Source organism: Balaenoptera ricei, chromosome 9 (genome assembly GCF_028023285.1).
Source record: "Balaenoptera ricei isolate mBalRic1 chromosome 9, mBalRic1.hap2, whole genome shotgun sequence".
Lineage (NCBI taxonomy): Eukaryota > Metazoa > Chordata > Mammalia > Artiodactyla > Balaenopteridae > Balaenoptera > Balaenoptera ricei.
The window spans coordinates 75,996,374-76,016,600 of record NC_082647.1 but is presented as its reverse complement, the minus strand read 5'-3'; the positions used below and the strand labels follow the sequence as shown (position 1 = coordinate 76,016,600).

The following is a 20,227-nucleotide window of genomic DNA, read 5'->3' as shown; positions in this document are numbered from 1 at the left end:
TGGTTGAATCTTCTGGACTCAGCTTGAAGGCACAGCTCAAGCTCCCTTCACTGACTTTTGCCTGTCCCAGACCAGAAGGATTTCCTCGCTCCTGTGGCCCTCAATGCCCATTATTCACACTCACCTGGCAATTCCCAAGAGTACAAGGCAATATCTTTGTTATTTTATATGTGTATCTAGTCCTGGGCCAAGTTTTAAGTTCCTTGAAGGCAGAGGTCACAGGTCATTCTTCTTTTTTCCTTACCTGGCCATATTTCCATATATATTTGCCAAGCGTCTACCTTGTGAGGACTGAGGGTACAGTGGTAAACCAACCAAGGGCCCCGATCTCCTGTAATCCTCATTTGTCAATTTTATTTTTTTTAATGTGAATAAGCTTACTCAATTCTTACAAGTCTTAGGCAAAGATAGGGACCCCAGTGTCCTACTGATAAGGAGTAAAAGCCCTGGCTGGCCCTTGTTGAAGAGAGATTGATCTGGGAGGTGAAGTTTCACAGCTATCTGGACATTAAGCCCCTGCTGGAATAGTTTCACTCCCAGGGCTCCACTAATTCCTACCTCCTGGAATGGTGTAAACAATGATTCACACCACAGTAGGCCTTTACGCTTTACCAAGCACATTCATCATATGCATCAGGCTTTCAGGGAAGGTCAGGTTCCAACTTGTTAGCAGAGATTCACCTCCAGGTCACCAGACTTGAACCTATTTTGCTAAACACCTAGCATAACGAACAGAAGTCTTCTCCCCTTAGCCTTTAATGATGAATGTGCCAAAGAGGGGACGGCGGGGGGGGGGGCAATTCTACCTCACTGGTGTTTGACTTGTAGCAGAATACAGAGCCTATTTTGAAGTTCTCTGGCAAAAACCATTTTTGGGAATAGCGATTACGATTTTGAGCCAGGCTGTGGTGGGGACGGGGAAAAAAACCATTGCGCACACGGGGTGGGGTTGGTGTGTTCCAGACTTCCCAGCTCGCTTGGTCGAAGTTCAAGTCAACGCTGGCAGAGAGGAAAAGGGAGTGAAGCGGGACTTTTCAGACTAAAGGGAGTTGGGGGATGGGCCGGGCAGTAGAGTGGGTTTGGTGCTGGATTCTGGGGATCCCGCACCTGTGGAAGAGACGGTGCCCAAGGTCCGGGGAGTGGCTGCCGGGGTCCAGGTCCGCGGGCGTCCAGGTCCGCGGGCGGTGTGCCGCCGGAGAGGGCGGGGCGGGGCGGGGCGGGGCGGGGCGAGGCCGGGCCGGGCGCACCTGGGCGGGGAGGGGGAGGTGCGCGGGGCTGAGCCTGGCGGGGACCGCGGCGCGCGCCAATGGGCAGCGGCTGGCTGCGCGCCCCGCGCCCGAGCCGCAGTCGCGCCCTCTCACTGCCTGGCAAAGGCGTGGACGGCGCGCGGAGGCGAGCGCGGTGAAGAGGGGCCGCCGGCGCCGCAGCCGCAGCCGCCTTCAGGGCATGAGGATGGCCGTGGGCTCCGTCAAGATGCAGCCGCCGTGCGAGAGTCCGGCCCTGGCCGCGGCGGCGGCAGTGGCGGCGGCGGACGGCGCCTTTCGCCGCAGCCCCAGCGCCCGCGAGCCGGAGCGCGAGCCGCTGCAGGTGCCGCCGCGGCCGCGGCTGCGGGACCTGCCGGCGCTGCTGCGGAGCGGCCTCACTCTGCGGAGGAAGCGCAGCGCAGCCGGGGGCCGGGTGAGTGGCCGGGTCCTGCCGGCCGGGATGGGCGTGGGCGGCGCGCACGTGGAGCCTGCGCCCACCCTCGCGGGCGACCGAGGGGGGCGTCTGGAAGTTGGGGAGGTTCCGGGAGGGGCCCCCTTGTGAGGGACTGGGCAGAAGATTGGCCCGGGACGGCGGGGTCGTGGGGTTCCCCCAGGGGAGCGACGGTTTGCCCTTCCCCCATACGCACCTGACTTAACCCAAGCGCACCTGGATTCAGGCTGCGGGACCGTGAGCATCGCCGGAAGAAGGGCCGTTTGCCTGTCCCCAGAGGGGGAGCTGCAGGTGTCCGATGCCTAACAGTCTGCCAGCCCTTTCCCGACAGCGAGCCTCAGGCCCCACGAGTGGGATCTCCGTTTACAGGGGGCATGAGACGTGTGCGCTGGTGTTGAACGCCCCGTTGCAAGCTTTGGGCATCGTCACTGGCTCTGGCCGACGCTACGGACGAGGGGGAGACCCCGGAGTTGGAAGCTCCGGGGCGAGCTTTAGCTCCCGGGTTCCCAAGTCGCCAGCACTTAGTACTCGGCGACACCCCCAGAATCTTAAATATTGACTTCCTGCTGTTGTGTTCGATAGGATTTCCTGGTGGAGGACGGTGCCTTATTGGGTTCTAAGGGCATCTAATGGCCCGAGCAGGTCAGACGTGTTTTGCAGTTAAGAGAAGTGGGGCGGCCTGGGGTCTTTCATAAGTCACCCAGCAGGCCCTGCCGGGGCCTCTGGCCACGGGGCTGACTTGTCAGGTGTCCTTGCTCACCGGGGCCTTGGGCACCTTTTGGTGGGTTTTACTGAGCTTTTAAAAATTTGCCATCCTTAAGGAGACTTGACCGAGAAGCTACCACAGTGTAGATTTTTTGGACTGTAAGTTAAAAAAGAAGTCTTGGTTGTCTGTCTTAAAAGATCTTACTGGGGGATTTTCAGCTCTTGCAAGATAGGTTTGTGGAAACTTGAGAGTTAGGGAGAAACACTGGGTTTGGAATGGCTTCCTTTGGTCAGGGAAGGGTCTGAATTGATGGAGGTCTTCTGCCTTTCTAGGCTGTGTTCCTCCTTTCCTAAGAATTTTTCTTCCCGCGTAGGGATGACTGTACATGATCTACCTCAGAAGGATGTTTTGAGGATTAGCGGAGTGTAATAGGACATCTTGAAGTCCATGACCAGGGGAGTTTAGGAATTACCCACAAATGACCTTAACGTGTGGCGTACAGGATTGCCTGCAAAGAAAGCGAGGAAATGTGTCCCAAAGATGTGATGACTAAATAAACACAAGAACCAGAGTTATAGACCTTGCAGGCGTCTAGGGAAAAGTAGGTCAAATCATGTTCCTATTATCCTTGACAGTTACTTTTTCACGGCACAGAATACTGAAGATGTGAGGGAAGCCAGGCAATCTGTGAGCAGAATTGCTGAGGGTTTCTTTATAAATAGATCTGGAGTGTTCATCTGCATAGAGGCTTGTGTTTCCCTTGCCTGGGATGATGTTGTGGTGGACCTTGCCTATACACATATGTACTTAATTATTCTGAATGCGGTTACTTCAAATAGTGTATACTTTATTGGCCCTTCTTTAGTTCTAATACTGTATGACTTCTCTTTGGGACATTCCAAACACATTTCATAAGTGCATGGCCAGTTTTTTTATTGGAGGAGGATTGTCAAATTTTCCAACATTGGAAGCCCGTAATTTTCAACTATTTTCCCCTCCTTTGGCTCTGGAACCACCTTTGTGTTTTTGGAACCTTCCCATCAAAGGAGTTGGAAAGGATTTGAAAGAAAGAGAAAAATAAGTGAAATATATACCCATATTAGTTTGTTCAGGCTGCTATAACAAAATACCATAGGCTGGGTGGCTTAAACAACAGAAACTTATTTTCTCACAGTTTTGGAGGCTGAGAAGTCCAGGATCAAGGTGCCAGCAGATTTGGTTTCTGGTGAGAACTCTCTTCCTGGCCTGTAGACAGCCACCTTCTTGCTGTGTCCTGACGTGACCATTCCTTGGTGCACATGGAGGGAGAGAGATCTCTCTCTCTTTCCCTTTTCTTTTTTGTTTTTTAAATTGAAATATAGTTGACATACAATATTATGTTGGTTTCAGGTGTACTACATAGTGATTTGACGTTTGCATACATAACAAAATGATCACAAGTCTAGTTACCATCTGTCTCCGCACAAAGTTATTGCAATATTATCGACCATATTCCTTATGCTGTATATGACATCCCCATGACTTATTTATTTTAGAACTGGAGATTTGTACCTCTTCATCTTGTTCACCTATTTTGCTGCCCCCCACCACCCATGACCACCTGTTTATTCTCTGTATCTTTGAGCCTATTTTCATTTTGTTTGTTTTTTAGATTCCACATATGAGCTCATACAGTATGTGTCTTTCTCTAACTTATTTCACTTCGCAGAATACCCTCTAGATCCATCCATGTTGTCACAAATGGCAAAATTTCATTTTTTTTTTTAATGGCTGAGTAATCTTTCATTATATGTATATGTGCCATCTTTATCCATTCATCTATCAGTGGACACTTAGCTTGTTTCCATATCTTGGCTATTGTAAATAATGTGGCAGTGAACGTAGGGGCACATATACCTTTTCCAATTAATGCTTTTGTTTACTTTGGGTAAATACCCAGATGTGAAATTGCTGGATCATGTGGTGGTTCTATTTTTAATTTTTTGAGGGACCGCCATACTGTTTTCCATATTGGCAGTGCCAATTATAACCTTAACCAGCAGGGCAGGAGAGTTCCCTTTTCTTCACATCCTCGCCAACACTTGTTGTTTGTTGTCTTTTTGATGATAGTCATTCTGATAGATGTGAGGTGATATCTTATTGTGGTTTTTGAATTGCATTTCCCTGATGATTAGTGATGTTGAGCATCTTTTCATGTGCCTGTTGGCCATCTGCATGTCCTCTTTGGAAAAATGTCTCTTCAGGTCCTTTTTTAAATGGGGTTATTTTTGTTTTTGTTTTTGATGTTGAGTTGTATGAGTTCTTTATATATTTTGGATTAGCCCCTTGTTGGATATATCGTTTTCACATATCTTCTCCCATTCAGTAAGGTGCCTTTTCATTTTGTTGATTGTTTTCTTTCACTGTGAAAAAGCCTTTTAGTTTGATATAGTCCCATTTGTTTATTTTTTCTTTTGTTTCCTTTGCCTGAGGAGACAGATTCAAAAAAAAAAAAAATATATATATATATATATATTGCTAAGACTGATATCAGAGTGTACTGCCTATGTTTTCTTCTAGGAGTTTTATGGTTTCAGGTCTTACATTTAAGTCCTTCAACCGTTTTGAGTTTATTTTTGTATATGTTGTGAGAAAATGGTCCAGTTTGATTCTTTTGCTGTATAGCTCTCCAGTTTTCCCAGCACCATTTATTGAAAAGGTATATTCTTGCCTCATTTGTCATAGATTAATGGACCATATAAGCGTGGGTTTATTTTTGGGCTCTCTATTCTGTTTTATTGATCTGTGTGTCCTGTTTTTGTGCCAGTACCGTACTGTTTTGATGACTGTAACTTTGTAGTATAGTTTGAAATCAGGGTGTGTGTGATACCTATAACTTTGTTCTCTTTCTTAAGACTGCTTTGACTACTTGGAGTCTTTTGTGTTTCCATACAAATTTTAGAATTTTTTGTTCTAATTCTTTGATCTCTCTCCCTTTTCTTATAAGGCCACTAATTCCATCTTGGAGACACCACCCTCATGACCTAGTCTAACCCTAAGTACCTCCCAAAGCCCCTCCAAACACTATCATCTTGAGGCTTATGGCTTCAACATATGAATTTTCGGGGAACACAAACATTCAGTCCATAACAGAAGGGTTTGAAGGAAAGAGAAAAGCATGAGAAATATGTGCCAAACCAGTGGATGACTTGTAAGCACCTGGGGTCATATGGTTAGCCCCTTGGTTAGGGCAGTGATACCAGTGCAAATAAATCATGGCTTAGATCTTTTTGTGGACCTTTAGTTTTGTATCTCATGGGCCTTACTTCCAGATTACAGCTGACTGATTATAGGGACAAGTTAGCACAAATTCATTACTACTGGTAAGAAAGTAGCTTTGTGCATTACACAAGTTGGTAAGAAAGTTTGCAACTTCTGTATTGACCAAGATCTGATTTAGGAATATGTGAGTCTCTTGCTCATGCTGTCTTGGGCTCCCACAGATCTTGACAATCTGACATCAACTGTCATCTGATAAGCTCTTTGTGGGTTGTATTGCCCAACCCAGGCGCCTTGTAGGCTGTCTCTTATGAGTAAAAATTAAGCTGACATTTGTTACTACAAGAACTCCTGGTTCCTTGGTTCAGTCACTTCTAATCATATTGAATTCAGAATGCAAACTGATTAAGACTCTTTGCACTGCTTTAGGCTAAGTGGGGAATGACTAAATTTTTCTTTCTGGGAGGACCTCCTAAAAAAGTCAGTGGTAAGATAAGGCACAGATGGAATTTCCACCGAAACCATTTAATTGTTTGTTTCTTTTTTTAAACTTTGTGTTATGGAGATTATGAGAGATTAGTGTAATTACTACCTACCTTCAGCAGCTATTAACATTTTGCCAATTTTGTTTCACTTATTTCTCCTTTCCCCACTTTTTTTTAATGGGGGCTGGTATATTTTAAAGCAAAATCCTAAATATTATGTCACCTCATTCATAAGTGTTTCAGTTTATATCTCTGATAAGGGCTTTTTTCCTTAAAAAAAAAAAAGAAAAAAACATAAAAATTGTATACCTTTCTCAAACCTAAAAATATTAACAAAATTCCTTAATGTAATTCCCATATTTAATTTTTCTCAAAGGTGTCTTTTCACTTATGATTTGTTGCAGTCAGGAATTAAACAAGGTCTACACATTGCATTTGGTTGTTAGGTTTTCCAATATTATTTTATAACAACCCCTCCCCCCCTTCTTTTTTCACGCCTTTGATTTGATGGAGATAGCGGGTAATTTGTCAGGTAGAATGTCCCGCTTCTGGGCTGACTTCTTACTTGTGGTGTTGTCTAATTTGTACCTTTATTTTCCATGTTTCCTATAATCTGGCTGTGAGATGTAGAGGCTTGATTAGATTCAGACTTAAAGGCGAGCATCCTTGGTAGGTGTTACTGTGTAAAAGTGTTGCATCACATCACGAGACATGTGATGTCTGGATGTTTCTCTCTTTGAGATATCAAAGTGATTAGTGGGTTTAGGTAGCGTCATCTTACCCTTCTACCTTTCACCTAATGATTGTAGCATCAATCATTGATGATTGTAACCTAGATCCATTTCATTAGAGGTTGCAAAATGATGATGATGTAAATCTATCATTCCTCTTGCATTTATCAATTGGGATTCTGTCTATAAAGAATTTACCCTCATGAACTACTTAGGTCTCCTGAAAATCAAATCGTGTAGGAAAGACAGGGAAAAAGCTTAGTTTTTTCCTTCTATCAATTTTCTGAGTTATGATTTAGTGCCCTAACAACCTCCCATGATAATCAATGAGTTTTTCTTTTTCAAGTATCAGTAAGATCTTGTGGATCTTAATGTATTTGTTTCAATCCATTGAAGTCAGTATTCTTCTTGGTGCTCAGTTTATACTTATCTCCTGTATACTTTTTTTTTTAATTTTTATTTATTTATTTGTTTATTTATTTATTTATTTATTTATTTTTGGCTGTGTTGGGTCTTCATTTCTGTGCTAGGGCTTTCTCTAGTTGCGGCAAGTGGGGACCACTCTTCATCACGGTGCGCGGGCCTCTCACTATCGCGGCCTGTCTTGTTGCGGAGCACAGGCTCCAGACGCGCAGGCTCAGTAATTGTGGCACACGGGCCTAGTTGCTCCGCGGCATGTGGGATCTTCCCAGACCAGGGCTCGAACCCGTGTCCCCTGCATTGGCAGGCAGGTTGTCAACCACTGCGCCACAAGGGAACCCATCTCCTGTATACTTTTTACAAGGCCCTAGTAGTCTCTAATACCTTTCTTGCTTTCCAGCACAAGGTATTCTAAGCTTATCTTGTCCATTTCCTGCTCCAGACCCAAAATCAGCCATTTTCCAAGGAGTACTGATTCTTTTTACTGAAAACCATTTGTTTCCCCCAACTTTTTCCTCTCCTAGCGGTTGCATTTTTTTTCAACCTTTATTTTAAGCCTTTCATCTTAAGTTATTGTTTCTTTTAAAATTCTTCTCATCAGATGTTTCTAAGACTGTCATTTTCTCCCTCTAATAAAATAACTGGTAACTACCATGCCCTCTTTCTATATATACTGTCAGACTGCTGGGACTGGCTTATTTTGGGCTTTGGCTGCTGTGATATTTTCTGCAGTGTTCTACCACTTTCTTCATCTCCTTGAAATCTGTTTCATTTACAGCAGCTAGAATGATTCACCAGTTGCTCCAGTTTGTTCACCAAAGTCCTCCAGTGATGCTCAGCCTTTGCATTAGTCTTCTCTCCCCTGACCTCTTCCCTTGAGCCACCCTTCACTCAGGCAGGATCCCGATGACGTGACAAGTGCTCTTCAGACTTGAGAAACTGGAAGTTCTCACTTTTTCATTTATTACAATCTCTACCCCATGACTCCCTCTCAGAGAAGATCAGAGCTGCCCATTTCCTGTGTCCGAGCTGGAATGTTTTAGGTGTGACTTAACACCCTCCTCTGCTGGAAATAAGACTTTGTTGATTGAGAAGGACATTCTGCTCCAAATTATACCAGTATGGCCAATTTATAGTCATTTTATACACACTTCTCATAGGCAAAGCATGTAATTTGTTCCTTGTATTTAAATTAAAATCAGTGGCTAACCCTTCATAGCACTTAATTATGTGCCTTGCATGTTCTTATGTAAACTTTAACCCTCACTAGAAGCTTGTGTGTTCAATGCTATTATTTGTATTCTGCAGATGAGGAAACTGAAACCCAGAGGTAACTTGCCCAAGATCACTGAATGGGTAGGGGAAGGGAGGTTTGAATCCAGTCTCAAATGCACTGAGGGCAAAGGGTCTATTTATTCTGAATGCCCATAGCTTTATTGTACCTGCCCCTATGACCTTCCACTCTGAGTGGTCAGTTCATGCTGTTGATAATGCCACACGTTAACTTTTCTTTCATTGGAGCACAAAGAGGCTTGTGATCCACCTACTGGGATTGGGGTAGAGGGGTGGAGGGCTGGGGGGAGGGGAACTACTGTGGTTATAGGTGTACGGTAACTAATATTTACTAAGATTAAAAGTTGCATTCAGTGTGTCCTAAGCAAAAACACCCAGGCCCACCTTGATCAATCCAAAAAGCTTGTGAATTCATCCTGCTTACTTCTTTTCTTAATCTGCTTACGGTAGCCTGTCAGAAGATAAAGGCCATTAAGGGAGGCGTGCATCTTTCAGGAAAGGTGAGTCAGGTCAGATATGAGGGTACATGTTGGTTTTATTTGAGAAACATTGACTTCCTACCAGCTCGAACTTTCATATCATAGAACTATGTCGACCATGGCTATAAGTGAAGTAAAACTCTGTGAATGTCACCTCTAAAAATATTTGGGAAGAAGGAAAAGAAATTACAGATTCATTTATTCTATTTTAACTTCTTGTAATTCTAGCAAAGGACCTCATGGGCAAGTTAATGCCATATTGACTTTCTTTCTCTCCCCTCCGACCCCCTCACACAGGCTTTGGTTGCATAATTAGATCAGAGGAAAAGAGCTTGGGCCACAGCTTCAGAAACTGGGTTTGAGTCACAGGGCTGTCACTTGCATGTTATTCTCTGCATGTATCCTTGCATGTTATTCTCTGAGCTCTCTAAGCCTCAGTTTCTTCCTCTGTAATGAGATACACTGTGGATCAGGTTTTTCTGAGAGACAATGTATGGGACGTTTTGGACACATTGGAGCTTAAATTTTTCCTTCCCCAGCTGGATGCTTATTCTAGGCAAATGGACTTTCATAGACATATTTATGGAAATCTAGGCGCAAAAAATTTTGCTTTCATATGCAATGTCAGTTTCCAAGTTTTTAAAAAACGCGATGTCCTAACATATAGTGAATATTTTAGATAGTGTCTAAATACTGGTACCATACAAAATAGTCTGTGTTTCACACTTGCACTGTTTCTTAAATTGACTTGGCAGTAATTGGTAATTGTGCAGCTAAAAATAGATGGAAAGGTGGGAGAAAATTCATTGGGGATGACTTGGGAGTACTTGTCATTTTTTTTGCCTCAGTATTTCATAACAACCCTGGTTATGAATACTGATCTTTCCAGTAATGAATATGTTACCTAGGAGTAATTTGTGAGAGGTTATTAAGATTTTATGGGAAGTTGAAATAGTTAAAATCAATGACTTTTTTTCCATGGCTAATTATTATTATGATGTATCATTCATAAATGGGTATGGAAAAGGGAAAGTCCACAGACACCACTGTGGATTCTGGCATGTCTTTTATCAGATTGAAACTTCAATAGTCCCCTAAAGGGAGGAGGTATTTTCATCTGTGAGGAAACTACAGTACAGAGAGATTAAGTAGCCTTCCATGATTACCCAGCTAGGAAATAGTATAGGTAGAATGGAGCCCAGGACCGTCTGATTCCAAAATCTGTGGCCTTTCCCCAAAACCGTGTTGTCTAAGACTTTGACAATAATTATAACGTGGTGTATTGAAACAATGGGTGCCCCAAGGAGCTCCAGTGGCACAATAGGTTAGTGCATGGTACTTATAAGAAACACTGGGGGCCCCAGACATTTCAAGTTTAGTGCAAAACACAGCTTATTTTCTTTCCCATGTCTTTAGTAATGGCTTCCAGGATCGATCTATAATTACTCGCAAGATTTGGCGATGGCTTGAGTAGCAGCTGTCCGTCATCTCCCAGCAATATCAGCCATTGTACAAGAAACATGAAGGTTTGGGATGACTCATTCTGGAAGCCATTGCTCACGTGGTTTGGAAGCTGACTAGCTCCGTATTACAAATAGACTTGGAGATCTATAAAGCAAGTAGGTTCCTTTTCAGGAAGACTGGCAGAGAAGGTAGAATGAGTTTCTGGTAACCCAGGAGTTACATTTCTGAAGATGACTTGTTTGATAATTAAGAAACTTTAGATTAGGAAGGGGGAAGTGTGCATACCTGTCAAAGTAAATGAACCCATTTATAAGTGAATCAAGTTATTGAGAATACACAAGTATCTTTTAATAAAGTTAAGCTTTGGGATATTTACCTTTTAATGTGTGATTACCTGAAGCAAATGGCTCTTAACTCCCCGCCCCCCCCCCCCCCCCCCGAACCCAAGCCTTTTCAGGAATCTGGGATAGCACCCTAGAAAAATGCACGTGCAGACATAATTTTGCATCTCATTTCAGAGGGCTTGTGGATGTTCTGAAGCCTGGGTCGCCACACACCCCTAGTTAAAAGGCCCTTCTTCTAGAAGCAGCACCATGGTTCTATAATTATTTTACTTCTTATCTTCCTCTAAAAATCTGGCATAGTATGAAGTGCTCGTTCAGTAAATATTTTCCCGAATTAAAGCATTTTATTGGCTTGTTGAATTGGAAATTGCTCACCTCTAAATGTAGCAAAAGCTTCAGTGAGCCCTGGGAGGTGGTGGTGTTGGTGGTGATAACTATTATTATTTAACAGATTCTTATATAACATTTATCATGTCCCGGTCGTTTGAGGTACTTTCAGAACATTAACCGATTGAATCCTCATAACAGCCTTGTGTGGCAGTTGCTCTCATTGTCTTCTTCTTGTCTAAAGTGGAAAATGAGGTACAAAGAGGCTAGGTAGGTTGCCTGAGATCACCTAATAAGTAGAGGAGCCAAGATTTGAACCCAGGAAATCTGGCTCCATGTTACAAGGTCTGCCTGTTCTGCTGTATCCTCTCTCCAAATAAAAGAATGTATTTCCTTGATTACAGTCTCTCTCTCTTTTTCATTTTAATACTTTTGAAATAGGGATGTATGTTAAATTGATGTGGTCATTTAATGGGATATTACTTTTTTCCTTGTAAAACTATTATTAAATTGATAATATACCTTAAAATTTTGGTGTCTTAGAATAAAACAACTATAGTAAGCCATGTTTTAGTTTTTAAATGTAGCTGAATAGTTTATCTGTAGAAATATCAAAGTAAATCACAGCTTTAAAATGGTGCATACAAATCACTCACTTCTGGGTCTCTCCCATGTATACATGTTATTAAACTTTTGTTTGATTTTCTCCTGTTAAAAAATAAATGGTGCATACAAACAAAACCCCTATTTGTGAAGTGTGAAAAATTGAATGAAGAGTATATTAACAATTTATCTGAGCACTGATAATTGGTTACCTAATGGCTTAAATGACAGAGGAAAATACATTTAAATTTTTTCCTACAAAAAGCATGAATATCCTTAAAGTAATGTTGAAGGTGAAATTATATACACATAGAAAGTTTATTATTGGTTCCCTCCAGATTTTTTTTAAGTAAAATTTAGAAGTTAAACTTCCCATATAAATTCCTTTTTTTTTTAAAAACTAAGAACCATGAGTATACCCAAATGCCAATAGATTTAGACTTGGCCTTTGAGTCACTGTACATTGTGTGGGGAGTTGGCAGATCTTATCTTTTGTGACTCAGTTAATCTTTTTTATGTTTTACCTGCTTTGTTCACGAGGCATTGGCTTCTCCCTCGTAAAATGCTTTTCTTTGCATTTTGCACCATTTGTGTTATCTGTAGAAAAAACATAATTCAGGATTTCTAATAAAGGAAAACATACCTTTCTAAAGTTAAAGAGTCCGGAAAACCAGGGCTTCTGCAATCTAGCTGATAGTCTTCCTGTATTTTTTTTCTAACTTGTCTGGCAACTTACGCTCTAGCCCCATTGGTGGTTTTGCTGTTCAGTTCAGTTTAATTTGACCTTGTCAAATCATTTACCTGCAGCTGTTATGAGGTGTACATGCAAATACTTATGATTGCCCAACACTTTTGCCTTTGGTGCTGACTGTAAATTTGTTTTGCTCTCGCCTGTTACTACTGAGGGAAGTGAATGGCTTATCACTTCTGTTTGGCCTAACACTCTAAATGTTGACTATAATGAACAAACACTACAAATGGTTCACTCCATCATATTGTGCTGGGAATTTATATATAGGTATGAAATCTTCTTTTGTAGGGGAAAACAAAAAAGAAGATGTGTGACGTTACCTTTTAGATATTAGGGGAAGTATGATGCCTGTTTGAATCCATGAAAATAGAATTTGGCTTTGGTATAGGAGAGAGGACATTTTTCTGTGTGTTTGTCATTTAACAACTGTGTCAATAAGTCACATAACATTTTTGAGTCTCCGTCTCTAAAATGGCATACCAGTATTCTATCATGATGGAATTGATGGTGGGAGAGGGGACCAGTTTTCATTTCTTGGCCCTTGTCTGCCCAACCAAGGTCGGAGCAGTGGTCTTTCTCCACTGAGATGCCAACTTAACCGCCAGAACACTTTGGGGTGTATCTTAGACAGAGGGAAAGATGGGTCTTTAATATTCACCTCATCTCTTGAGTTGAAGAGGAGGAAGATAATGCTTTAGTAGAAAGAGCATTTGAAGGACAGGAAGATTCTGATTAAATTGAGAATCTTGTCATACCAAAAGAATAAAAAGGACATACCTATGAATCTGTTTCTAGAAGAGTAAATCATTTGTTTGGCCATAAACAGAATTCTGGGAGAGGTGTCAGAAGAGAACTTGTGACAGCAGTCCTTTGTGTCTGGCGAGAGCTTACCAGGTGGTTTTATCTTTTAGATAAGAGGTTTTTTGCTATTTCTTGTCATCAGTGAAAGCTATTTCTTAGCCTTACATTAGCATCAATATTTGTTTTCCTCTACTGTTTAAAATTTATGAAAAATCTTCAAATAGTACCCATTGAAACACTGAAATTTCCTACTCTTCTTGGCACATAGCTCCTTTAAAAAAAAAGAAAGAAAGAAAAAAAAGAAGCCTCCTAGTCATATTCTAATCTACCTTGCATATCTCATGAAGTTAGAGCTTAAAACAACTCAGCACATTCAGTTCATCAGTAGTTGGCTGTTCACTCTGCTGTCATTTATATAAGACTTTACATTTGCAAAGTGCTTTCACGTTCTTATTTTACTGTTTTCATCGCTCTGGAGTAGGTATTCCTTTCGCATATAGACAGAACAAGTTCCTGAGCTTTTACATAGGGCACAACCTCACCAGCTGTGAAGCAAAGGTAGTGCCCACCTCCCAGGGAGGGCGTGGAAGTAAATTAATACGCACAGCACTTTTCAGACAGAACTGGTTGTGCTGAGAAGGCTTAGCGTGAGTTACTGCTGTTGTCCTTGCTGCCATCACCATCATTGCCTGAAATGACAAATCTGAGGGATTTCAGGATAAAGCCCTTTGAAAAGCTGAAATAGGTTATATTGGTTATGGAGATAGCAGTTAAGTAAGAGGCTCAGACATTGGTATCTTGCTAAAGGTCACAGCAAGGAAGTTAAGAGTCAAGGGCTCCTTAGGCTGGAAGGGTCTCTGATAGGATATCTATGGTCTATTCTCCCTAAAGCTGTCAAAGATGGGATCTAAAGGAGGACTTCTCAAACTGTAGCATACACATACCTGAGAGTCCCTGACAGCTTGTTAAAACACAGACTCTGGGGGCTTCCCTGGTGGCGCAGTGGTTGAGAATCTGCCTGCCAATGCAGGGTACCTGGGTTCGAGCCCTGGTCTGGGAAGATCCCACATGCCACGGAGCAACTAGGCCCGTGAGCCACAACTACTGAGCCTGTGCGTCTGGAGCCTGTGCTCCGCAACAAGAGACACTGCAATAGTGAGAGGCCCACGCACCGCGATGAAGAGTGGCCCCTGCTTGCCGCAACTGGAGAAAGCCCTGGCACAGAAACGAAGACCCAACACAGCCAAAAATAAATAAATAATAAATAAATAAATTTAAAAAACAAAACAAACAAAAAAAAAACATCACAGACTCTGCGGCCCCAATCTTAGAGACTTTGATTTCATAGGTCATGGATGGGGCCCAAGAACGTGCATTTCTGCCAGGTTCCAGGTGATGTTAATGCTGCCGGGTCATGGACTCGCACTGGTCTAAAGGGCCTTAAAAGCTTGGTCCCCTTCAACATCAGGAAATTACTGAGGCCAGGAGTCTACCTGGTTTTCTGTTTGCCGCCTCCATGATGGAAGGACAAGCCAAGATGGCAGTCTGTGACTATAAGAACTTGATGGAATTAATAATATTGGAAACTCCCCCTTATCGGTTTCCACAAAGTGACTGGCAGTTCAAAAAGCAATGAGCATTTGAAACAGAAAGGGTCCGTGGCAGCTGAGCGAATTAATTCTGTTTGTCAATCCCCTGCACTCTCTTTTGTGTTCTGGTCTATACCTTGGAGTCCGCCCCCTGGATGTTCCTCACTAGGGCTCGCGCCATGTGGCTTTGGTTTGGGTTCAGTCAGTGGAAGGCCAGGGGAGGAAAGGAGTCAGGGGTGGATGTCTGCCCCTTCCCTCTCTCTCTCAGTGTGGTACTGGCAGTGACTGTGACCATCTGTTACTAGCTACAACAGGGCAGTCTCTCCTCCATCACTTTTCGGCTCTCTCCAGCCTCCAGTAAAGCTGTGTCTTCCCGTAGTCTCTCCTGCCTATGGCTGTTAAAGCCTTGTCATTACTAACGCCTGTGTTCTGTAGCCTCGCCTGCTGGGTCTCGGAACCTTGCCCACACATCTTTGATAGGCTGTCTTTTGAGAGGACCCTTGATTGATACAGGAGCCTAAGGAAGAGCAGTGCTGGGAAGAGTGACAATAGAAGGTGTAGCCTTGGGTGAGAAGAACCTTGTGAATGGAGTGGGCATGGGCAGTGATTGGCCCAGCCCCTGAAGTTTAGGTGGGGGGTAGAGGTGAGGAGTGCAGGGAAGGGGCCTGGCCTCTAAACTGATGCTGGGTTAACCTCAGAAGGTCCTGGGAGGTTTCTGGTGAGAAGCTATAACTGCGCCAAAATGTGACCCGAGTGCCATTCCTGCATCATTCCTGAGCGTAAACTTGGATGGCTAGGGTTCAGAGTCAGAGAAGCTTTTATATGAAGAATTTGCATTCCTCTTCTACAATTGCCAGACAGGTTTTTTGATTTTTGTTTTCCAGCCCCTGCCCTTTTCTCAGACACCCTTAGCGTTGTTAGTCTATACACAGGAGTTATAAGGTCTTTTTGTGGTACTTTGATCTGGCTAAATTTTGTCACAGTATATTGAACATGTTCTGAAATGCCTGCCAGAACTACATTCATAAAGTAACAGATAGTTGAATAGAATAATTAGGCCTTCGGTTCCTTTGCCCATGGGTTCCAGTGATGGGCGTGTCAATAAGGTGAAAGACGCTTTTCATGGTTTTGGCACTCAGCCACATCATCATCTATAGTAACCTCACCATGAAGCAAGACCACAGCACAAACTCGTACCAGTTCTGTGTGTTTATCAGTTCTTTTATATTGAAATGTTATGCCCAGGTTGAAACTATTTCACAGCTTTTAGAGATTTTTTTTTTTTTTGGCGGGGATAGTGAAGGTTATCTTAATACTTTGTCTTAATAAATGAAATGTTTAAAGACAAAACAGGCCCTTGATCTCAAATTTTCTGTTGTTACAGTTCTTTAGGAAGAAGAAAAATTCTCTATGAGGAAGAATGAATTCTGGAATTTTTTCCCTCTTTCTGGGTTTTCATATATTTATGTGTCAGAAAACATGGCTATGTGAGGGAGTTGGGAGTGTGACCTCATACAGTTGAGGCAAATCATGAATCACCTTGTGTAACCGTGGCACAGATTTAAGGCATATGAGCCCTTTGTTTTTGCTGAATTTTCCCTCCTTTCTGGTCATTTATCCAGTAGGACTTGGTGGCTGGGCACCCAGAGAAGACAAGCCACGGAGGAGAGGATCCCAAGTCTACCAGGAGGGGGATGGTGCCTTCCTAGATGGAGGCTGCCTTGAATGGGTGATGTGTGAGCATCACCTGTTAGTGGAAACTGACCAGAGGGAGTAAGAGGGGTTCTAGTGCAGATGATCCTGAGAGAGTTTGTATCCTGTCCAGGGAACAAAGAGGAGCTCAGTGTAGAGGAGGGGGCATGGATGGGCCCCCATCGTAGGCTTCCTTTCCAGTCTCAGACCCTGGGGTGAGGATGGTTCTTGCTGATCTACCTTGTTTCCACAAGGTAGAGTGGAAGACCTAGAGTGGAAGACCTCCCCATCTCCCTACCTGGGGAAGGAGCCCTTCTCTTCTTAGTATCTCCGTCTCTGGTTAGGCCCTGAGAAATCTCTGGGAGCCTTTGTCCGGGTGTTTTGAGGACTCATCTCCTTACTCACTTCCCTTGGAATGAGGTATCCATCTTCATTTTGGGTTTGGTTTCCTTTGGCTCTACCCTTCTTGTTTTTCTCTCCTCCTCCTCCCCCAAGCTTTCTTCCCTAAGGCTTTTCTCGTGGACCATTTTCCCAGCACGTCTTCTCTGAATCAGCTCGTCCTATTGTTTGCTCTCCTTGTTTCCCTGCACAGCCCTCCTATTTCTTCATCCTTTTACCATTTACCTGGCTCCAGCTGAAGGCTGTTTGATATGGAAGGGGAGGCTACGTGCTCTTTTTAGAAGTTTGGGTGATTCAAGCCCACTTTTTCATGTTAAAGATCATTAAGACTCCCAGGGAAGCCCTGATCCAACCTCCCTTAATTTTCTTTTTTAAGATGATTTAAGCTCTTACAGCACTTATATCACCCTCTCCCCCTCCCTTCCTTAATTTCCCAAGACGAGAGGAACTTCTTCAAGAGCTTGAATAACCACTGTGTAACTGGTCTCTATTGGGGGATGCAGAGTTTGACTCTGACTAACATTACATTTTCAAAACTACCTCCTTTAAATAGAGACTTCTGTCCAGGTCAATGGATGTATTCAAAAAGGTATTCCTCTGGTGAGAACTAAGATTGTGAAATTCAAAATCAGTTTCATTTCTTAATGACCGTAATAAATGTAGCACCTTCATTTAAGCAATTAGCTTTGGGAGTACAAGGCTAAACAGAACACAAAGTAAAGTGGATTAATGATTTTGTTAATCATTCTTTCGCTGCAGGCAGCTTCTTAATAATGTAGCACCTACCCCTTACATCCCAGACTGCCATCCAGTGAGTCATCCTCACTTTCGCATTTCCTGGTATCTTTTCTTCCTTCTAAAAATCTGTATAAGGCACCTACCATCTGATTTGTCAGGATAGCCTAGGTTTTGCTGCAGTAACAAAAGTACCCCAAAATCTTTGGGGCTTCACACAGCAGAAGTTTATTTCTTATTCACAGAAAGACCATTTTGTGTCTGGGTGCTTGCCAGGGCAGCTGTCCTCCATGTGGTGGCTCTGCTTCCATCATGCATTTCCATGTCCTCACCTTCCACGATGACTGTGAAATGTGAAGAAAGAATGGAGAATTTCACGAGGGCATTTAAATGCACCTGCCTGAAGGGACTTTTGGTCTCATCTCATTGGCCAGAGCAAGTCACATGACCTCACTCGTAGCCAGGCATCAGGGAAGTGTCCTCTTCCCAGGAGCTCTGAAGGAGAAAAGGGACACAGATATTAGGAATGTCTCCCTCAGGCTGCAGAAGCTGAGAAGTCAGAAATGAATAAAGGCATAATACCAGTCTTGTAGGTCCAGCTGGGGAGGTAAACATGTTTGTAGTGTTACAATATAGTCTTATAAAGCTGTACACATTGCAAAATACATAGCATGATAATGACTATGATAGAACAAAAAGCACCTAGAAGCACAAAGGGGGAACATCTACCTCCCTGGGCTGGAGACGAGAGGAAAACTTTAAGTGGAGGTGACATAGGGGCCGGGCTTTGTCTGTTTGCCAGGTTTAGGTCTACGTTACCTTGGTAAGGGTGGTATCTGGTCTTATCTTATGTGCTGCATCACAGTTAAACTAATCATTTGGGATACAGCTCTAAGAAATAGGCTTATCTCTTCTTTAAGACCTCAAGAAAGAAATGAAAGCACAAATGAAAGCAAGAGAACAGATCTGCCAGTTCCCATGAAATGTGACACACAGTATCCTAACGAAGACTTGCAAACACGACTTCTCCTGAGCAGTTATGCTCCTGACAGTTCTTTGATCTCAAAAATTAAACTCGCTGTTACAGTAGGAAAAGAACAAAGCAGGTGTAAAATAACAATCAAGGTTAGTTATTAGGCAGCAAAGGTTGTACATACTGCACTTTGATTTGCCCAGAGATTCTGACATATTTTACGTTAGAAATAAATGTGAGTGGTGTGTTAACAGTGCAAAGAATTTGCTTTATAGACAAAAGAAGACGGTCTTGTCCTCAGATCTAATAAAGCCACATTCTTACCCTCTTTCACTGCTGTAGCCCCAGTGGCCTTGTTGCTGGTCGTCCATCAGGCTGGGCATTCTCCCACCTCAGGGCCTTTGCACCTGTTGTTTTCTTTATCTGAAAACTTCTTTCTCCAGATACCCACTCACCTACTTCAAGTCTTTGCACAAAGGCCATTCTCTTGATGAGACGCACTGGGAACCCTATTTAAGACTGTAACATTACCTCCTTCCTGTGTCCTAGTCCTATTCCACCTTCTAATAAATAATTGATAATTAAGTTATTTATTTTGTTTATGCTCAGTCTTTCCCCACTAGTATGTAAGCTACCCAAGGGCAAGGATTATTGTCTGTTTCATACGTGGTTGTAAATTAGACCAGTGCCTGGAGCATAGTAGGTTCTTAATAATGCTTGAACACATGGGGGATATTTTCTTCCATTAGACTTCCTCTAAAGTGTACATGAAGTTGTATACTTACATATATTTCCTTCCATAAAACTTCACCACTTTTTAATTCAATAAATATTATAGCGTACCAGCTACCATTCCCTAAGGGAGCTAGATGGGGGACCACTTAAGGAGCTCATAGTCTGGTGGAGAAACTTGTCTGATTCTGCTTGTAGTAATTAAAATTTAGCAAGTATTGGAGTGCCTAGTGCGTATAGGTATAAAAGAGGAAGTTTGTTCTTTTTGAGTGTGACATGCCAAGACTTAAGATTTGTCTCTATATGTCATGAACTTTCATGGAAAACCTCTTGCCCATTGCTGCTTGATCCATTCCAGTGGCTCTCAGCTTTTCCCTCTGTCATGAGACACAGGAAGCGTGGTCATGGTGCTCACGTGCTTGACCATCCCAGGGTTATGTTGCATCCTCGGTCAACAAGTGGTAGATTGTTTCTCCCATAAGAATTCCACCGATCTATTCGGTATATTGTTTTAAAAAACCAATCTGCTTTGATTTAAAAAAATTAAACCTCAGTATTTCTCTTACTAATAATAAAGCTCTTGTGGCAAATACAACTAAGTTAAGGATGTCACGATGGCCCATTTAAGAATAATTGGTTTAGACAATATATACCATGAGGAGAAAGGAGATTGGGCTTGATTAGCAGGATGGAAGGGAACTACTGGGTGGAGGTAGTATTTGAGAGCAGGACTTAACTTACTATACCATG

General features: G+C 42.8%; 1 protein-coding gene across 4 annotated transcripts in view; it reads left to right on the top strand.

Annotated features, from left to right (window-relative positions):
- The first annotated feature begins 1,398 nt into the window (after positions 1-1,398).
- RAPGEF5 (Rap guanine nucleotide exchange factor 5) overlaps positions 1,399-20,227 on the top strand; it is a 219,423-nt gene continuing 200,594 nt past the window's right edge. For 2 of the 4 annotated variants that reach the window (XM_059933983.1, XM_059933981.1), the window contains exon 1: positions 1,600-1,677. Coding sequence is in view for 2 of the 4 variants with exons in the window: in XM_059933978.1 (XP_059789961.1) it covers positions 1,447-1,677 (231 nt within the window). In the remaining 2 variants the exon portion in view is untranslated. Of the gene's footprint in view, positions 1,678-20,227 lie in introns of all 4 variants that reach the window. The other 2 variants (XM_059933978.1, XM_059933979.1) reach the window with 2 other exon arrangements.